At 42.8% G+C, this 21,856-nt stretch overlaps 1 protein-coding gene across 3 annotated transcripts in view; it reads right to left on the minus strand.

Moving 5' to 3' along the window:
• The window catches only part of GPC6 (glypican 6), a 754,231-nt gene that overhangs the window by 546,081 nt on the left and 186,294 nt on the right, over positions 1-21,856 (minus strand). For 2 of the 3 annotated variants that reach the window (XM_088457100.1, XM_088457092.1), the window contains exon 2: positions 4,082-4,240. In XM_088457100.1, coding sequence (XP_088313226.1) covers positions 4,082-4,240 — 159 coding nt within the window. Of the gene's footprint in view, positions 1-4,081; positions 4,241-11,664; positions 11,741-21,856 lie in introns of those variants that run through there. The other variant, XM_088457109.1, reaches the window with a different exon arrangement.

Consider the following 21,856-nt stretch of genomic DNA (forward strand, 5'->3'; position numbering starts at 1 on the left):
ACCTAATTTGTGGGGGCCCCTGGACGACCGCCCCGTCTGCCCTCTCTATAATCCGGCCCTGTCTATCAGTCTTTCTTAGATGAAACAAGTCCTGTTTGATCATGCGTTATCCTTAATATCATCTAGTTTGAAATAGAGTCACTTCTTGCATGGAGTAGATGCTCTCTTTATGCATGCAGATGTTTTTTATCTACTTTTGATTATAGAATTTTACTTTTATCTTGTTTTAAATTGCAAAGGAGGTACAGATCTATGAACAAAATTTTTTCCATTTCCAGAACATACATTTATAAGTACTGTTTGAGTTAAGCTAGGTACACACTGGACCAATGTCGGGACGATATGCTGTTTCGTAACAATATCTCGCCTACATCGCTCAATGTGTATGCATGATTGTGCGCTCCCGCAATCAAACCTAGTGATACCGCTAGTGGCCAATGCATTGTTAATGAATTAAGTAACGGTGATCGTTACGTCGTTCATTAAAGTCGTCCAGTGTGGGTGTACAATCACTGTTGATGGGCATGTCGGAACGAATACCCGTCGCTCCAGTGTGTAACTAGCTATAGTTAGCTTTCAAGCATCAGCCTCATAGGGGATTTTATTATAGGAAGAACTCACATCTTTCTGAGGTTTTTATCTGGTTGTTTTCACTATTTACCAAGACCTGAGATTACAAGTGCAACAGTTGTCCCACTCCATACTTGCCTACTTTTGAAAACTAGTTTCAGGGAGATTGCAGGTGGTAGCATAATGTGCCGCGCAGAGCGTGGCACGCCGCTGAGGGGGCGTGTCATGTCCCGCCCAGGGGGCATGTCTAGCTTTACCTATGGGTGTGTCTAGTCATTTAGGGGCGTGTTCTGCAGTGGCAGGTGAAAACTTTAGTACTAACAGCAGCATTTTAGCAGGAGGCTCCTGAAAGTACAGCTGCCCTTTTAAAAAAATATATTAATCAAATATTAATACATTCTTGACTATTCCCCAGACAATAGTTGCCAATGATTTGGGTGTGAAGAAATGAAATGTGCTCAGAGGGGGCAGCTGTATTTTTAGTCAGAGCTCCCTTATTGTGAAATATCCAGTCAGTCACAAGCATTAACTGCACTCTGAAAGGGCACTGGCTGACAGCTATCCATTTATTGTCTGTCAGTGAGTGTCCTTTCAAAGTGCAGCTAATAATACCTGTGACACTCAGCACCTAGCCCAGCCACCATCACTGTATATGACACAGTCGCAGGTCTCATTGGCCGCTTAAAATTATATTTGAGGCCAACGTGGGTGGAGAAAAGGCCACCATATACCTGTGCTAATGTCCCTGATCAGTGCAGCGCTGCTGTTAACAGGCTCGGCTCTGCCCGATGTTGTTGTCGCCACTGCCCAAGCACACTCCATGTGCGCACTCAACGCTCACTAGCCGGCCTGGCCTGGCCACCGCTACCCACAAGCCCAAAGATTTAAAGAAAGCGGGAGTTAAGGAAATGTTTGTGGGGGAGCAGGAGGCTTTATTAAAAACCGGGAGACTCACGCTAAAATCGGGAGGGTAGGCAACCCTGATTGCTACTTAGGGTTGGGGCGCCAGAAATAATGGGATGTCGGGGTTGGATTCTGCGGAATGCAGGTCCTGGGGGTTGTGGGCAGGAGTCACTGCTGTCCAGTTACTGTGTGGGCTGGTGTCTCACTCCTGTTGTTGGTGGTGCAGGATGTGTCATATATTATTGTGTAGTTTCCTCAACTCTATATAATAATAATAATAATAATAATAATAATAATAATAATAATAATAATACCACATATAGTGTGTGCTAGGAGCTGTGTTATTACCACTCATAATTACTATAATCCTCTCTCCTCTATATAATGATGCCAAATATCAGTGTTTGCTAGGAGCTGTGTCCCCCTCCCCTCATATATCACTATAAAGTCCTCTCTATAGTAAATAATAAAAATAATACCTCATGTCAGTGTGTGCTGGGAGTTGATGATTAGCACTGCCTGAGTGATCTGTACCATCCCGGTCAGTGTGCAGTCTCCCCAGTGTGTCACCAGCTCATGACTCATGCTCTGACAATTACAGTGTGGCTGCCGTGAAGGAGGAAGCTGGTCCCGCTGCATTATGAGGAGGAGCCATCGGAAAGCAAAGGTAAGGGACATGTGGCCATACAGGCTGTACTGCCGTAGCACAGCACTACCAACCACCCGCCCAGCTACTGCATGTGTTGACACATAGCTGCTCTCACTGGCATTGGGCTCCCTGGAAGACATTGTGAGCACCTTAACACGGAGACTGCACGGGATAGGCGGCCCGGCCACTGCTTCCCACAACCCCGTGGTGGCCGGCCTACAGTTATATTAAGTGTAATGACGGCAAGCGTCATAATGTGCCTGAACCCCGCCCTGTTTATCGCACATGCGCAGATAGGGATTCAGACGTGGCAGTGGGGAAATCGGGGGATTGACTATACTTTCCGGGGTAGCGGGAGCTCCCACCTTAAAACAGGAGGCTCCCGCGGGATGTGGGAGGGTAGGCATGTATGTCCCACTTACATGTAGCTATAACTCAGTAGAATAAAAACAAATTCTAAAGTATAAAATACAAAGTGTTTGAAAAATATTCATGCGATAATTGCTACAATAGAGCGTAATATATGATATGGAATTTATGGATGCTATATTAAAGAATCTTGAAAAAATACATAAAAAAGAAAGGTAGATATTGGGCTTACACATTTAGTGCATGCTATTTGATTAGATTTATTATGGGTTCTAATAAGTAGTTTACCTTATGACTGAAATGTTAAACTGAGCTTTTGGACAACAAACATACATTTTTATTTTTAAAAAATATTGAGTGTATATTTTTGTTCTTTGATTACATTGGTCAGGGATCCATTCATCATCACTAAATAGACAGGACAATTCATCAACAGGGTACTGATAGAGCCACCAGATATTCACAAACTCCGAAACCTCAAAGCTCTCAGAATTTGCCTACGAGAACAAATGCCATCTTCAGATGGCGCTTCTAGTCAGAGCCCCACTTCTTCCTATGGGAAGGAGTTCCAGGAATGCAAAAGGGGATCCGAGTGGTTCTGTAGCAGTGTTACTAATCACGGGGACTGTTGCTTTTCGGAGCAGTGCTGAATTGCCCCGGTGATAAGTTCCCCACGTCTGGCCCCCGATGATGAATAGACCCCTTAGTCATAAAATAATTAAATCATCACTACATATCTTCCTTATCTTCTCTACAACAACTGACACCATTGACTATTCATTTCTCACACAAATTTGCCCTTCTTGACAGCCAAATTAGAAACTTTGAGTGGCTTCTCCTTACAAAGAATTAATATCTACATCCAGCTGCAGCCAAGAACCAACATATGCATTTGCAAAGTGAAGCAGCAGCTGAGATCTGACAGCACAAGAGCTGACAGGGAAACAACTGTTTGGAAGATATTTCCCCCTAATCATCTCCTATATACTGAATTGTGAACTGGGTAACTGTATTAATTCATTCAATGCTATAAAACCAGCTATACTATTGGAGTTCTACCCTACTGCAGCTATTATTCCAGCTTTAAATTTGTGGAAAAGTTATTACCTAAAATTTAAATAATCATAGTTTAATATGTTTTTATATATTTTATTCATATACACTTATTTAACACTTGGATCAATTTGGGTGCAGTCTATTTTCTTTTTTTTTTAATTATTACCTTAGTCAATTTGATTTAAACATCTGGACTCAAGCATGGAAAACCTGGACTTTAATGGAGGAGTTTGGGAAACTCTGCCCTAGGTCTTCACTGTCCAATCCTAATCTCAACCAATTTGATTATTCATTTCTCTTAATTTACCTCTTCTCCGCTTTTTCCATTAGTTGGAGTACCATTAGGCTTGGACCTAGAACTTTTTCTCTATCTATACTACTAATCTTGGAAGCAAATACGCTACTCTGCATCACCTCTGTGATTAATAAACAAAAATGTCAGATAACACCAGATACATAGCCTGTGCTATACTGCTGAGTAGCTTCTTATTATTCAAAGCTGTAAAGGTAATAAAAAAAACCATAAAGGCTTACCATCAAACTTTCTATGCCACAACACAAAGGTAGTGCGGACAAAGTGACTTGTCTCTTGGACTAGATTTTCAAACTCCAATTTACTTTTTTGACTGAATTTGTCTTCCATTTCAGTTGTACAACATGTATATTCCCGAGGACAGAACCGTAGATGTTCCCCTGACAAAAATAAACAAATAATAAGTTATTAAAAATTAAAATTAAAAGTGCATCACAGACAGATTATTTTGTAGAATAGGTGCATAACTACTTAAGCTGTACAATATATAAAAAATTGCTTGGATTGGAAAGTCTCAATATCTCAGACACTGGACTACATATTTAAAGAGCATTTCAGTTGAACCAGTGCATCCAAGCAAGTCACATGCAATGCAGTCTTGGCAGACCTTGGTACACTGCAAACCCCATCATGTCAAGTTTACTGACTTCCAAATACTCCCTTTCAATAAATACTAATGTACAAAGCCTTCAAAATAGGAACAGACAGAATTGCATTGAACATGCAGATAGAAAGAGAATTGGATTGTACAGTTAGTCAGTACTGTAAAATGGGCACATTTCCTGAGACAAATCTTTCAAACCTAAAATGTATTTAATTCCAGAAAACTCACTTTTACAGTATATGTAATTCATACAGTAAATGCTGTTGATCAATTTGGGAATTAATCAAATCAAGTAAAAATTGCTTTCATAAGCTTTTTATATAATGTACATTACTGAGCACCAGTGTGAGCATATGAAAAAAGAAGGCATTTTAATTTTTTACATAATAATAATAATTAGAGATATGCGCAGACCCTCGTGTTTTGGCAAAAGCACCCTAAATCTTATAATTTTGGCAAAACCATCCTTAAGTGTTTTTGTTCAGTGTTGGTTTTGGATTTCTTTAAAATTGATAAAAACAGCTAAAATCATATAATTTGGACTTGCTTAAATGCAATCCAAAACCAGAGATTTGGGTTTTAGATCCGAGTTCTGAACTTATTGGAAGACCCGAGCCGGGACTAGGTTCTACTCGGAACCCCAAAGTTTGGGTATGTTCAGTTGTCAGCAAAACAGAACCACTAATCTCATAATACGCAAACCAAATTTTAATGGTTTATTTGTTGTTGGGTACTTAGGATTAGCTTTTTGGGCCATGACTCTCCCCAGCCTAAAACAAATTTTAGATGTTATTTATTATCAGGAATAATAATAATGATAATAATAATAATAATAATAATAATAATAATAATAATAATAATAATAAAAAATCAACTACAGTACTTCCCTCAGTTATACAGATACAGAATATTTGTAGTTTATATAAGAATATTGTTTGGCATATTTATTATTATTTTTACTAAAATATTATTATAATATTAATATTGATTTTATCACATTGTTTTAGTTTCACTTAAATGTACTAAAGAGCAATTGTATGAGAATTCCCAAAATTGCATATTATTGTCACCCCCCCCACCTTTGTCCATTTGTCCAACTACCTCTTCCTTGTGTACCATCACCTCTTACCTCAAGTCTCCTGTAAAATTGGTTTGCAACAATGATTAGGTAGGTGGTACATGTCAAAGTAACATCTACATGAATGCCAGGACCCAAGATATCCCAGCAGAACATGCTCAGAGCATCACACTGCCTCCACCGGTTTGCCTTTTTCTTGGTGCCATCTGTTCCCCAGGTAAACAATGCATACGCACCTGGTCATCCACATGATGTAAAAAACATGCCTCATTAGACCAAATAACCTTCTTCCATTGCTCAATGGTCCAGTTCAGGCACTCAAGTACCTATTGTAGGCACTTTTGGCAGTGGACAGGGGTCAGCATGGGAATTCTGACCAGTCTGCAGCTACACAGCTCCATACACAGCAATCACAAAGCACGGTGTGTTCTGACACCTTTCCATCATATGTAGGAAAGATTCCTGGACTGCACACCCTGAATATATATAATGGGAGGTGCTACCTGATGAGACTAATTGTAGGCACAGAAACAGACAAATCTCAGATGCACAACTCCAAATTAGTGATAATATATAAATGCAATAACATTTTGCAATCAATAGAGGTTTTTAGCATAATCATGGCCACGGTTATGGGCCTACCCACCATATCCAGGTAACCTCTTTATGGTAGGTCCCTAACATACCAGGGTTTCCATCATAGCCAGCATTATCTTATTCAGCAATTTGTGCTACAGTAATTCTTCTGTGGGATAGACCAGAATGACTAGCCTTTTCTTCCCACGCATATCAATGAGCCTTGGGCATCCATGACCTTGTCACTGGCTCACCAGTTGTTCTTACATTGATCATTTTTGGTAGGTAAATGACTGCATACCGGGAACAGCCCACAAGTCCTGCCATTTTGATAACGATCTAACCTGGTCTTCTAGCCATTGCAATATGTTCCTTGTGAAAGTTATTCTGATTCTTACACTTGCCTAATTTATAAAAAATTTTTAGCATGTTATCATGGACATGCAGCCACATGCTTCATTGGCTTGAGTGTCCATGTCCAGATAGAGGTTTGCGAACAACTAATTGGTTAACTTAGTGGAGAGGTGGGTGGGTGGCCCTGTTAAGCTGGTACAGAGTGGTGATAGATAGATAGATAGATATATATGAGATAGATAGATAGATAGATACTGGAGCATATTTATAATGGGTGCAGGGTGTGCAGTGCACACGAGTCTCTGGGTCCAGTGGGGGCCCACACCACACACCCTGCACCCATATATTCCAATACTTGCATTTCCACGGTCCCACGTCGGGTGTCCCATTACTTTTGGCCCCTTAAAAAGTGGGAGGCACATATAGAAACAGTTGTAATTCCTACACCGTTCACCTGATTTGGATGTAATTACCCTCAAATTAAATCTGAAAGTCTATAGGTAAAGCACATCTTGTTTGTTTCATTTCAAAGCCATTGTGGTGGTGAATAGAGGCAAAAATATGAAAATTCTGTCAATGTCCCAATATTTATGCACCTGACTGTATATATATATATATATATATATATAATATGATGTAAAGGGCACTCACCATTTTCAGCAATATCAAAAATCCAGTCACTTTTTAGTTATATGCTAACGGTGTTACAAAAATGTCAAACATTTTGGTCCCATTGTGAACCTTTCTACTATTGTGGTTGTGAGGTCTTACTAGCCTTGACAAAGGGACCAAAACATCAGACATTATGGCATTATGACATTATGACAAAAGTCCAGGAATGATGATGTTCGTCCATGTAAGATGACGTTTTGCCTCTTTCTGAGTTCCGTTTTTTTGGAGGGAAAAATCCGAACTCCACGTGCAAACTCAAACCTATCTGAGCCTGCACATCCCTAGTTTTAACTAATAGATCCCATCTTAAAGATACTTCAGATGTTTTAAATTTAATAAAAGACATCAAATGGGAGGAGGAATATTTTTTAATCACCACAGATGTCTGTTCACTCTCTACAATAATTAAACACAAGATAGGATTCGAAGCAGTGTCATCATTTTTAGAGAAGAGTGAGTACACAGTTGAACTGAAAGAATTTTTATTAAAAAGGATCAATTATATATTGGAGAATAATTATTTCCATTTTAAACACAATTTTTACATGCAAAAGATAGGTATGGCGATGGGCATCCCTAGTTATGCCAACATATTTATGGGGATGTGGGAGACCCACTATGTGTGGAACAACAAAGACTATAAGGTGAACCTGGTGTCCTGGTCCAGATATATTGATGACATCATTTTTATCTGGAAAGGTGGTAGTCAAGTTTTAGATGAATTTTGCAGCTATTTAAATGAAAATATTTTAACATTAAATTATCTTTTGAGATTAGTAATGTCTCAATAAATTTTTTAGATTTGTACAGGAAGATAATTTAATGTCTCAAAATTTTACAAAACCTATGGATTCGGGGGCGTTTATAGATGCCACTAGTTGTCACCATCCTACTTGGTTGGACTCCATCCCTAATAGCCAATTGCAGAGATTAAAAAAAAACTGCATGGAAGATAGTCTTCAAGGAGCAGGCTACCAATATGATATAGAGATTTAATGACAGTGGATACAAATGCAAAAAAAATTCAGGGAGCGATGGAGAAATGCAATAATCTTGATAGAGATACATTACTATAGAAGAAACATATTTTAAACCCTCGAGTCAATTTTAAAATGTAATTTATTACTGATTATAATGCACAGTACAAATAGAACAAATCATTAAGAATCATTGGTCCATCCTAAAAGGTGATCCTATATTAAATCCCCTTCTTCCTGAAAAAACTAAATTTATTTATAGAAAGGCTAGGAATATTAGAGATAAAATAGTGAAAAGTGCCTTTTCACCACCCAAAACAAATAGAAGAATTCTCACTAAAGGATTTCAGAAATGTGGACTTTGTGCCATGTACAAGTCAGTGAAGGGTGATAAAAAGTGTGTGGAAGTATGCATAAATGGGATCAGTAAAAAAATTGAGGACTTTGCAACTTGTAATTCAAAGAATATTGTATAATATATTAGCTGCAATTGTGATAAGTACTACATTGGGAGGACCTCCATACCACTTAAAATAACAATAGCGGAACACCTCCGAAATTGAAATAAAGGTCTAGATACTCATGCCATGGCATCCCACTTTAAAGAAATCCATAATAAAGATAACATGGAAATTAAATCATTTGGGGTATTAAAACAAATGAAAGGCAATTGGAGGAACAATACTTTAGCAAAAGAACTAGCTAAAGCAGAGATGCATTCCATTTATTCTTTCAAATCCTTACATCTGAAATGGATAAAGGTTTTGAAATCAAGTGGTTTCTGGATTAGTGCATAATGTTTTAAAAATAATCAGATGTGTTTAATATGATAACTTACGATTTTTTACATTTATTTTAGATAGAATTTTGACTGTGTGTAGGTGGAACTAGCACTACAATCTGCAGGATAAATTTATGTATTTATATGAATTTTACATTTGTAATGAAGATGGCTCCTCCCAGTAGTTGGGTCTTAATTGATAGGGGTACATTAGGAGCTTAGGGATTGCACACCCTATTGCTTTGAGAAAGACCTGAATACTTAGAAATGGGTTGGCAGCAAAGGATGATCAAAGGACCTATCCAGAGGTGGTGTGGAACAGATTCCAGATGGTTGCTGAGGCTTGACCTGGGTTTGATAACATCTCATCAGCATACTAGAGGCATCTTTTTTCACCCAAATCTGGTAGGAGGCCAACTTCACCTGAGATATTGTTCTTGTAATCAACTAATATGGAAGACTAAGCCTAGTATTTCATTCATGGGCTTTACTTTTATGTTTGTGAATATTTTTTATGTGACTGTTTTAGAATTACTGTTTTACTATTAAAATATTGTGTGTACTATTTATTCTTCACACTAATGTTTCTTTCTGGAAGATTATACACATGGGGCCTTCACCACAATATAATTGATATATGTGATAATATTGTATAAGGAGTAAGTTTCAATCGAATGATCTACACTAGATAGCACTTATTTTTTTCTCTTTCATGTTGTGAGTAATATTACCATATTTTGCTACCAATTGAAGATTATAAATGAAGTGAAAGGAACATGACTTATTAACAAGATAAGTATTAACATATTTAGTGTTCTTTAAGGCGCTTTGGTGTGATATCTTTATTAGTATTTTTTGTGTTGTATGTTTAGGGAAAAAAAGATACCTTCCCTTAAAGGTATTTGACAAGAGCAGCCTTTGGCGCAAGTGATTGAACACCAAAAAAATTATAATTTTATTCACACCCGTTGCCACAGGTGTATAACATCAAGCAATCAAGCACTTAGCCATGCAGTCTCCATTTGCAAACATTTGTGATACAAAATAGGTCATTCTGAAGAGCTCAGTGACTTTAAGTGTGGTACTGTTATAGGATGCCACCTTTGCAATAAGATGTTTCGTGAAATTTCATGCCTGCTGAATATTCCACGGTCAACTGTAAGTGATATTATTAGAAAGTGGAAGCATTTAGGAACAACAGCCACTCAACCATGAAGCAGAAGACCACATAAAATCACAGAGCTGGGTCAATGACTGCTAAGGCACATGGTGTGTAAAAGTTGCCAATGCTCTGCTGATTCTATTGCTGAAAAGTTCCAAACTTCCACTGTTATTAATGTAAGCACAAAAAATGTGCAGTGAGAGATTAATGGAATGGGTTTCCATGGCTGAGCAGTTGCATGCAAGCCTCACATCACCAATGCCAAGTGTCAGATGAAGTGGTGTAAAGCACATCGACACTGGACTGTGGAGCAGTGGAAACGTGTTCTATGGAGTGACAAACCACGCTTCTCTGTTTGGTAGTCAGATGGGCGAGTCTGGGTTTGACGGATGCTGGGAAAATGTTACCTGTCTGCACTGTGCCAACCGTGAAACTTTGGTGGAGGAGGGATAATGGTATGGGGCTGTTTTTCAGGGTTTGGGCTAGGCCCCTTATCTCCACTGAAGGGCAATCTTAATGCTTTAGCATACCAAAATATTTTGTACAAATGCTATGCTTCCAACGTTGTGGCAACAGTTTGGGGAAGGTTCTTTTCTATTCCAACATGACTAATTCCTCAGTGCACAAAGCAAGGACTATAAAGACATGGTTTGATGAGTTCGGTGTGGAAGAACTTTGGATGAACTGGAATGGAGATTATGAGCCAGGCCTTCTTGTCCATCATAAGTGCCTAACCTCATAAATGCTCTACAGAATGAATGGTCACAAATTCCCACAGAAACACTCCAAAATCTTATGGAAAGCCTTCCAAGAAGAGTGGAAGCTGTTATAGCTGCAAAAGGGAGACCAACTCCATATTGAAGCATATGTATGTAAATACAATGTCATTACAGTCCCTGTTGGTGTAATGGTCAGGTGTCCTGTATACACTATATAGACAGAAGTATTCGGTTGAGTCTCCCATATCCAAAATGCTTGGGACCAGGGGTATTTTGGATATTGGAATATTCCGTATTTTGGAATATTTGCATAATATAATTACATTTCTTGGGAAAGGGACCCAAATCTAAGCATATTATGCTTTTATGTTCTATATACACCTTATACACACAGCCTGCAGGTAATTTTATACAATATTTTCAATAATTCTGTGGCTCAAACAAAGTTTATGTACATACATGAAATTAATTTATGTTTCATATATCCCTTATACACACAGCCTGAAGGTAATTGTACACACTATATTTAATAATTTGTGCTTTAAACAAGGTTTATGTACATTGAACTATCAAAAAGCAAAGGTTTCACTATCTCAGACATGCAAAAAAAATTCTGTATTTCGGAATACTCCGTATTTTGGAATATTTGGATATGGGAAACTCAACCTGCATATACATAAGCAGTAGAATGGCACTCCCACTAAAAATCAATTACAGTCCCGGGTGCCCTCCGCAGCATGCTATAGCATAGCAGTGAGCATATACATGCAGTTTCCGCAGCACTCCGGTTTTAAAAGATGCACAGGATATAATACATCAATGGTTCGATGCTTTTATTGCATTGTCATCAGGATATAAACATATCAAAAAATGTCACTTACTTATACACCACCACCAAACACCATGTGCGTCTCCACAGCTTTTCGGGTCCGGTCAGTGAACGCCCACAAATGACTGCACGGCCCGTTGCCATGGCTACCAATAATATCTAAAAAGTGATTTAAAAAACAAAGAAGCAATGTTGCTTATTATTGAACATCATCCTGCTAATCCAACACAAAGTAAGACCTTAAACTTTAAATGACATAACATCCCACAGAGCATGTTATTCCACTATTTCTTGCACATATTATCGGACATAGGGCCTGATTCAGAGCCAGACGCTCTTTCAGAGCGCTCGCTCTGAATCAGTGCCCGCCTATTGTATTTTTAGAGCATCCTCCTGGCCGCTCGTATAGCTGTAGGTGACCACCCACAGCTATAGCGAGTGGCCAGGAAGATGGTCACGATGGTCAAGACCATCGCGACCATCGGGCTTGCGACGAGACCCTTGTGGTAGGGTCTCGTTGCCGCAAGCCCTGGAGTGCTTTCGGCTTTAACAGAGCCGAGAGCACTCCCACTGACATCACTTGTGATGTCAGTGGGACTGGCCCCAGGTGGTAGGCGTTCCCATGGGAACGCCTCCATCTGGGCAGCCACGCCCCTGGCCCGCCCACCAAAGGGGGCGTGCTGTCACGCAACATCGACAGCACGCCCCCTTTGGCACGAGATTGGGAGCGACAGTTTGCCCGTCGCTATCTGGGTCTCGCGCACGCGCACGATGGAGCCGCCTCCATCGTGCGCATGCGCACTGGGCCAACATCGACCAGCTTGCGAGTGCTCAGCGCTCGCGAGAGGGTCTGAATCAGGCCCATAATCCACATGGGGAACCGTTCCCTACTCAAATCCAAGACATCATACAAATATGTACTTAATTCTCATGACTATAGATTTTAAACACTCCTCAATGTATAGCAACCTATATCTCTTAATTATTTAAAGTTAAAAGCAATCCTCTCTCCTATTGCCAATGTATTAGTTATACATTGCAGGCTCACATCTTCAACGCAACAAATAATATTTTCATAAACACTGTCCTAAATAAATGGTACCTTATATCCCATAGTTCACCCAGACCAACGTCCGTAGTAAACATGGGAAAAATAATTACTGTGCTCAAAAGAAATCAACGCTATTAGTAATAAAGTACCCAACCTGAAAATCCAGAAGGATTTACATTGTATAACGAAAATTGTTACAATGTGAATCCTGCTGGATTTTCAGGTTGGGTACTTTTGGCCTGATTCAGACACGCTCGCGAGCGCTGAGCGAGCCAAAAGCACTCCTGGGCTTGCGGCAGCGAGACCCTACCGCAGAGTCTCGTCGCAAGCCCGATGGTCGCGATGGTCTTGACCATCGCGACCATCTTTTTGGCCGCTCGCATAAGCTGTGGGTGGTCAGCTCCCAACTGTCATCTAACAGGCGGTTTGAAAAATGACGGTTGGGAGCTGATTGGCTGGCACCTTATCACTTTTCACTTTGTCTCCTAACACTGCTTAGTAAATTGACCCCTAAATGATAATCTTGGCCTACAATGTTTCATTTAATGTAGCATGAAATATGAATGGTGTTATGTGCAAATTCAATAACTAATGGGAGTAGATGCATGTCAGATTTATCATTACTAATAGCGTTGATTTCTTGTGAGCACAGTAATTATTTTTCCCATGTTTACTACGGACGTTGGTCCAGGTGAGCTATGGGATATAAGGTACCATTTATTTAGGACAGTGTTTATGAAAATATTATTTGTTGCGTTGAAGATGTGAGCCTGCAATGTATAACTAATACATTGGGCAATAGGAGAGAGGATTGCTTTTAACGTTAAATAATTTAGAGATATAGGTTGCTATACATTGAGGAGTGTTTAAAATCTATAGTCATGAGAATTAAGTACATATTTGTATGATGTCTTGGATTTGAGTAGGGAATGGTTCCCCATGTGGATTATGGCCCTCATTCAGAGCCGTACGCTCTGAGCAGAGTGCACGCTCTGAATGAGGGCCGGGCTCCATTTTCATGGAGCGTCCTCCTGGACGCTCGTATAGCTGTGGGTCACCACCCACAGGCTATACGAGCGTGCATTGTGATGGTCGCGATGGTCGAGACCATCGCGACCATCGAATTTGCGAGCCGGAGCCTGCGGTTGAGGTTTTCAACCGCAAGCTCCGGAGTGATTTTGGCTCTATCAGAGCCAAAATCACTCCCACTGACATCACTAGTGATGTCAGTGGGCCGGCTTCTGCCGGGAGGCGTTCCCGTGGGAACGCCCCCGTCAGGGAGGCATGCCCCCGGCACGCCCACCAAAGGGGGAGTGCTGTCAATCAACATTGACAGCACGCCCCCTTTGATCGGACACAACGAGCGAAGGACTTTCCTTCGCTCGTCGCGTCTGGCGCATGCGCACGACGGAGCTCCCTCCGTCGTGCGCATGCTCAGTCCATAACATCGACCCACTTGCGAGCGGACAGCCGCTCGCGAGTGGGTCTGAATCAGGCCCTATGTTCACTAATATGTGCAATAAATAGTGGTATAACATGCTCTGTGGGATGTTATGTCATTTAAAGTTTAAGGTCTTACTGCGCGTTGGATTAGTAGGATGATGTTCAATAATAAGCAACATTGCTTCTTTGTTTTTTAAATCACTTTTTAGATATTATTGGTAGCCATGGAAACGGGCCGTGCAGGATGACATCATCTGTGGGCGTTCACTGACCGGACCCAGAAGCTGTGGAGACGCACATGGTGTTTGGTGGTGGTGTATAAGTAAGTGACACTTTTTGATATGTTTGTATCCTCAGGACGATGCAATAAAAGTGATAGAGTACTTTTCCAGTGATCTAGTGGTGTGAACCGACATAGCAGCATAACAAGACATGGCCCGACAGCTGTTTCGTTTTGGTGCCCTCCGGCACCGTTGCCCCAGGAGGAAGGTAACGGAGGGCACCTAAATGAAACAGCTGTCGGGCCATGTCTTGTTATGCTGCTACGTCGGTTCACACCACTAGATCACTGGATAAGTACTCTTTTGCTGATTTTCACTTTTGCACTTTATGTGAACTGATATATGGTCATTCAATTTATGATGACATATTTATGAAATGAAGTTCTAAAAACCTTTTTTCTGCATATGAAAGTGGTGTCCTGGTTTACCGGTTTTTGCTTTGGTTTAGTTTTGGCTATATATATATATATATTTATTTATGTATTCCAAGAAATAGTTTGCAGTTTGCATATATATATATACTGTATATCTCGCATATAGAGAAAAATATGTACACACACATATATATATATATATATATATATATATTAGGGGTGTGCACCGGCCACTTTTCGTGTTTTGTGTTTTGGTTTTGGATCTGGATCTTTCTTCGTGTTTTGGATCTGGATTGGTTTTGCCAAAACCACCCTTCCGTGTTTTGGGTTCTGGGTTTTGTGACCCATCTAGGAGTGACACTGCAGTGGCAGACAGGATGGCAGTTAGAAAAACTAGGCCCCAAACTGTACATAATGCAAAGAAAAAAAAGAAATGCAAGATGGAATTGTCCTTGGGCCCTCCCACCCACCCTTATGTTGTATAAACAGGACATGCACACTTTAACAAATCAATCATTTCAGCGCCAGGGTCTGCCACACAACTGTGGCTGAAATGATTGGTTCGTTTGGGCCCCCACAAAACAAGCTGGCAATTAATCTGTCCCTGCACAAACTGGCTCTACGGAGGCAAGATGTCATCCTCATCCTCCTCATCCACCGATTCCTCACCCTCTTCAGTGTGTACATCCTCATCCTCACAAAGTATTAACTCGTCCCCACTTGAATCCACCACCACAGGTCCCTCTGTACCTTCTGGAGGCTGGTCTCCCTGGAAGAGCTGATAATTCATTTTGATGAACATCATCTTCTCCACATTCTGTGGAAGCAACCTCCTACGCCTTTCGCTGACAAGGTTCCCGGCTGCACTAAACACTCTTTTGGAGTACACACTGGAGGGGGGGCAACTCAGGTAAAATAGAGCCAGCTTGTACAGGGGCCTCCAAATTGCCTCTTTTTCCTGCCAGTACAGGTATGGACTGTCTGACATGCCTACTTGGATGCTGTCACCGATGTAATCCTCCACCATTCTGTCAATGGTGACAGTATCATATGCAGTGACAGTAGACATGTCAGAAATTGTTGCCAGGTCCTTCAGTCCGGACCAGATGTCCAAACTTGGTCCTGCCTGCCCTGCATCACCGCCAGCGGGTTGCTTAGGATACCTAAGTTTTTTCCTGGCAGCCCCAGTTGCGGGAGAAAATGAAGAAGGAGCCGTTGACGTGTCACGTTCCGCTTCAGCTGACAGTGTGTTCACCAGCAGGTCTTTGCACCTCTGCAGGCTTGTGTCGGCCGGAAAGAGAGACACCACATAGGCTTTAAACCTAGGATCAAGCACGGTGGCCAAAATGTAGTGGTCTGATTTCAACAGATTGACCACCCTGGAATCCTGGCAAAGCGAATGAAGGGCTTCATCCACAAGTCCCACATGCCGAGCGGAATCGCTCCGTCTTAGCTCCTCCTTCACTTTCTCCAGCTGCTTCTGCAAAAGCCTGATGAGGGGAATGACCTGACTCAAGCTGGCTGTGTCTGAACTGACTTCACGTGTGGCAAGTTCGAAGGGCTGGAGAACCTTGCACAACACGGAAATCATTCTCCACTGCGCTCGAGTCAGGTGCATACCCCCTCCTTTGCCTATGTCATAGGTGGATGTATAGGCTTGTATGGCCTTTTGCTGCTCCTCCATCCTCTGCAGCATATAGAGGGTTGAGTTCCACCGCGTCACAACCTCTTGCTTCAGGTGATGGCGGGGCAGGTTCAAGAGTGTTTGCTGGCGCTCCAGTCTTCGGCACGCAGTCGCTGAATGGCGAAAGTGGCCAGAAATTTTTCGGGCCACCCAAAGCGTCTCCTGCACGCCCCTGTCGCTTTTCAGAAAATTCTGCACCACCAAGTTTATTGTGTGAGCAAAACATGGGACGTGCTGGAATTTGCCCAGATGTAATGCCCGCACAATATTGGTGGCGTTGTCAGATATCACAAATCCCCAGGAGAGTCTAAGTGGGGTAAGCCACTGGGCGATGATTTCCCTCAGTTTCTCTAAGAGGTTGTCGGCGGTGTGCCTCTTACTGAAACCGGTGATACACAGCGTAGCCTGCCTTGTAACGAGCTGGCGTTTCTGAGATGCTGCTACTGGTGACGCTGCTGCTGTTGCTGCGTAAGGTGATACATCTACCCAGTGGGCTGTCACAGTCATATAGTCCTTAGTCTGCCCTGTTCCACTTGTCCACATGTTCGTGGTTAAGTGGACATTGTGTACAACGGCATTTTTCAGGACACTGAGGACACTTTTTCTGACGTTTCTGTACAGTCTCGGTATCGCCTGCCTAGTGAAGTGGAATCTAGACGGGATTTGGAAACGGGGACACACTACCTCCATCAATTGTCTAAATCCCACTGCACTAATGGCGGATACCGGACACACGTCTAACACCAACATAGCAGTCAAGGCCTCAGTTATACGTTTTGCTTCAGGATGACTGCTGTCGTACTTCATCCTCCTCGCTAAGGAGTGTTGGAGGGTCAATTGTTTAGTAAAAGTAGTGGTGTTCCTACTTCCTCTCTGGGATGATGAACGACTCCCAGCAGCAGCAACAGCAGCAGCGGCAGCAGTAGGCGTAGCAATGCAGGATCCTCCGGAGGAATCCCGGATAGGAGAGTCAGTCATGCCAGTGACATGGCCTGCAGGACTACTTCCGATCCTGACTAAGGAGGAAATTGACGAGGAGGGAGTTGACGGTGTGGTTTGCAGGCACTTGGATACAACAGGACAACGGGATTTAGGTGTCCCTGGACTGCTTACGGTCTTAGCCAAAGTTTCTGAACTTGACAGTAACTTTTTATGAACGCGCTGCAGGTGCCGTATAAGGGAGGATGTTCCTAGGTGGTTGACGTCCCTACCCCTACTTATTTCACCTTTACATATGGTACATATGGCAAGACAGTTGTTGTCCGGATTTGGATAGAAATATTGCCAGACCAAAGAGGTGGAATGTTTGGTCTTCTGCCCAGGCATGACCGTGATGGGCTTTTTCATCCCACGGACAACAACTGTCTCCCCCGGAGCCTGATTTAAACAAACCACATCACCATCAGAATCCTCCTCGCCAACTTCCTCCTCAGCGCCAGCTACACCAGTATCCTCATCCTGATGTACTTCAACAGTGACATCTTCAATTTGCATATCAGCAAGTGGACTGTGGGTGCTCCTTTCAGCACTTGCAGGGGGCGTGCAAATGGTGGAAAGAGCCACCTCTTCCCGTCCAGTGCTGGGAAGGTCAGGCATCGCAACCACCACCACACTTGGACTCTCCTTGGGGATCTGTGATATCTTCTTAGAAAGCACAGTTCTTCGCTGTGCTTTTGCCAGCTTAACTCTTTAGATTTTTTTAGTGGGAGGAGGGCTTCCATCGTCATGTGAAGCTGAACCACTAGTCATGAACATACTAGGGATCGACCTTAGCCGTTCCTTGCCACTCCGTGTCGTAAATGGCATATTGGCAAGTTTACGTTTCTCTTCAGCTGATTTAAATGTCTTTTTCAAGGTCATTTTCCTGAACTTTGCCATTTGGGATTGTATGTGCCCTCTACTATGACATTGGGCATCGGCCTTGGCAGACGACGTTGATGGCATGTTATCGTCTATGTCATGACTAGTGGCAGCAGCTTCAGCACTAGGAGGAAGTGGTTCTTGATCTTTCTCTATTTTATTTTTATCGGAGAAAGTTTGGTCCTCCATTTATGTTATATCGATTTGATACATACGTGCGGCTAAACACAGAAAATAATTTTTTTTTTTGGTTTGGACTGGAGTGTACTTTCGGGGGTTACAGCACCCTTAACGGTCAAGCCAGCCGGCCCTTTACTTATGACACAGGCGCACGCTTGGCACTACTTTGTTGATGCACGTGCGGCTACTGCGCACACAATTCACAAACACAGAAAATAATTTTTTTTTTGGTTTGGATTGGAGTGTACTTTCTGGGGTTTCAGCACCCTTAACGGTCAAGCCAGCCGGCCCTTTACTTATGACACAGGCGCACGCTTGGCACTACTTTGTTGATGCACGTGCGGCTACTGCGCACACAATTCACAAACACAGAAAATAATTTTTTTTTTGGATTGGACTGGAGTGTACTTTCGGGGGTTACAGCACCCTTTAACGGTCAAGCCAGCCGGCCCTTTACTTATGACACAGGCGCACGCTTGGCACTACTTTGTTGATGCACGTGCGGCTACTGCGCACACAATTCACAAACACAGAAAATAATTTTTTTTTGGTTTGGATTGGAGTGTACTTTTGGGGGTTACAGCATCCTTTAACGGTCAAGCCAGCCGGCCCTTTACTTATGACACAGGCGCACGCTTGGCACTACTTTGTTGATGCACGTGCGGCTACTGCGCACACAATTCACAAACACAGAAAATAATTTTTTTTTTGGTTTGGTCTGGAGTGTACTTTCGGGGGTTACAGCACCCTTTAACGGTCAAGCCAGCCGGCCCTTTACTTATGACACAGGCGCACGCTTGGCACTACTTTGTTGATGCACGTGCGGCTACTGCGCACACAATTCACAAACACAGAAAATAATTTTTTTTTTGGTTTGGACTGGAGTGTACTTTCGGGGGTTACAGCACCCTTTAACGGTCAAGCCAGCCGGCCCTTTACTTATGACACAGGCGCACGCTTGGCACTACTTTGTTGATGCACGTGCGGCTACTGCGCACTCAATTCACAAACACAGAAAATAATTTTTTTTTTGGTTTGGACTGGAGTGTACTTTGGGGGTTACAGCACCCTTTAACGGTCAAGCCAGCCGGCCCTTTACTTATGACACAGGCAAACGCTTGGCACTACTTTGTTGATGCACGTGCGGCTACTGCGCACACAATTCACAAACACAGAAAATAATTTTTTTTTGGTTTGGATTGGAGTGTACTTTCGGGGGTTACAGCACCCTTTAACGGTCAAGCCAGCCGGTCCTTTACTTATGACACAGGCGCACGCTTGGCACTACTTTGTTGATGCACGTGCGGCTACTGCGCACACAATTCACAAACACAGAAAATAATTTTTTTTTTTGTTTGGACTGGAGTGTACTTTGGGGGTTACAGCACCCTTTAACGGTCAAGCCAGCCGGCCCTTTACTTATGACACAGGCGCACGCTTGGCACTACTTTGTTGATGCACGTGCGGCTACTGCGCACACAATTCACAAACACAGAAAATTATTTTTTTTTTGGTTTGGACTGGAGTGTACTTTCGGGGGTTACAGCACCCTTAACGGTCAAGCCAGCCGGCCCTTTACTTATGACACAGGCGCACGCTTGGCACTACTTTGTTGATGCACGTGCGGCTACTGCGCACACAATTCACAAACACAGAAAATAAATTTTTTTTTGGTTTGGACTGGAGTGTACTTTCGGGGGTTACAGCACCCTTAACGGTCAAGCCAGCCGGCCCTTTTCTTATGACACAGGCGCACGCTTGGCACTACTTTGTTGATGCACGTGCGGCTACTGCGCACACAATTCACAAACACAGAAAATAATTTTTTTTTGGTTTGGACTGGAGTGTACTTTCGGGGGTTACAGCACCCTTAACGGTCAAGCCAGCTGGCCCTTTACTTATGACACAGGCGCACGCTTGGCACTACTTTGTTGATGCACGTGCGGCTACTGCGCACACAATTCACAAACACAGAAAATAATTTTTTTTTTGGTTTGGACTGGAGTGTACTTTCGGGGGTTACAGCACCCTTAACGGTCAAGCCAGACGGCCCTTTACTTATGACACAGGTGCACGCTTGGCACTACTTTGTTGATGCACGTGCGGCTACTGCGCACACAATTCACAAACACAGAAAATAATTTTATTTTTGGTTTGGACTGGAGTGTACTTTCGGGGGTTACAGCACCCTTTAACGGTCAAGCCAGCTGGCCCTTTACTTATGACACAGGCGCACGCTTGGCACTACTTTGTTGATGCACGTGCGGCTACTGCGCACACAATTCACAAACACAGAAAATAATTTTTTTTTTGGTTTGGACTGGAGTGTACTTTGGGGGTTACAGCACCCTTTAACGGTCAAGCCAGCCGGCCCTTTACTTATGACACAGGCGCACGCTTGGCACTACTTTGTTGATGCACGTGCGGCTACTGCGCACACAATTCACAAACACAGAAAATAATTTTTTTTTGGTTTGGATTGGAGTGTACTTTCGGGGGTTACAGCACCCTTTAACGGTCAAGCCAGCCGGCCCTTTACTTATGACACAGGCGCACGCTTGGCACTACTTTGTTGATGCACGTGCGGCTACTGCGCACACAATTCACAAACACAGAAAATAATTTTTTTTTGGTTTGGATTGGAGTGTACTTTCGGGGGTTACAGCACCCTTTAACGGTCAAGCCAGCCGGCCCTTTACTTATGACACAGGCGCACGCTTGGCACTACTTTGTTGATGCACGTGCGGCTACTGCGCACACAATTCACAAACACAGAAAATATATTATTTTTTTAGCACTTGGGGGGAGCACCCCTGATGGACAGAGCACCCCCTGGACAACACTACAGCACCCCTTTAGGACTGGGACACTGCATAGGACTTTGGAGTGGACACAGCCCCTATGGAGAACTGACTGCACAACACAGTCCAGCCAGCCCCTATGGACTTTGAAGTAGTGGACACAGCCCCTATTAACAACAGCAGCACAGCACAACACAGCCAGCCCCTATGGACTTTGAAGTAGTGGACAACAGCAGCACTACACTACACAACACTACACAGCCCTAACTCCCACCCTCCCTCTTCACTGTCCACAGCCGAGTGAGAAAATGGCGCCGACGCGGGTACCTTATATAGGATCCAAAACCCGCGAGACTCGGAAGGCGGGATGATGACGTTTTGCCTCGATTTCAGATCCGAGTCAGGCGGGAAAAGTCGAGCCTGATTCGGATCGGACTCGGATCGGGGGGGTTCGGATTTCAGAAATCCGAACCCGCTCACCCCTAATATATATATATATATATTCCACAAATCTTGCACTCACACCAACTATTTAAATCACTGTGGGGGTGCCACTAAGATCACTGGGAT

The sequence above is a fragment of the Taudactylus pleione genome, unplaced genomic scaffold, assembly GCF_031769625.1.
Source record: "Taudactylus pleione unplaced genomic scaffold, aTauple2 ptg000041l, whole genome shotgun sequence".
NCBI lineage: Eukaryota > Metazoa > Chordata > Amphibia > Anura > Myobatrachidae > Taudactylus > Taudactylus pleione.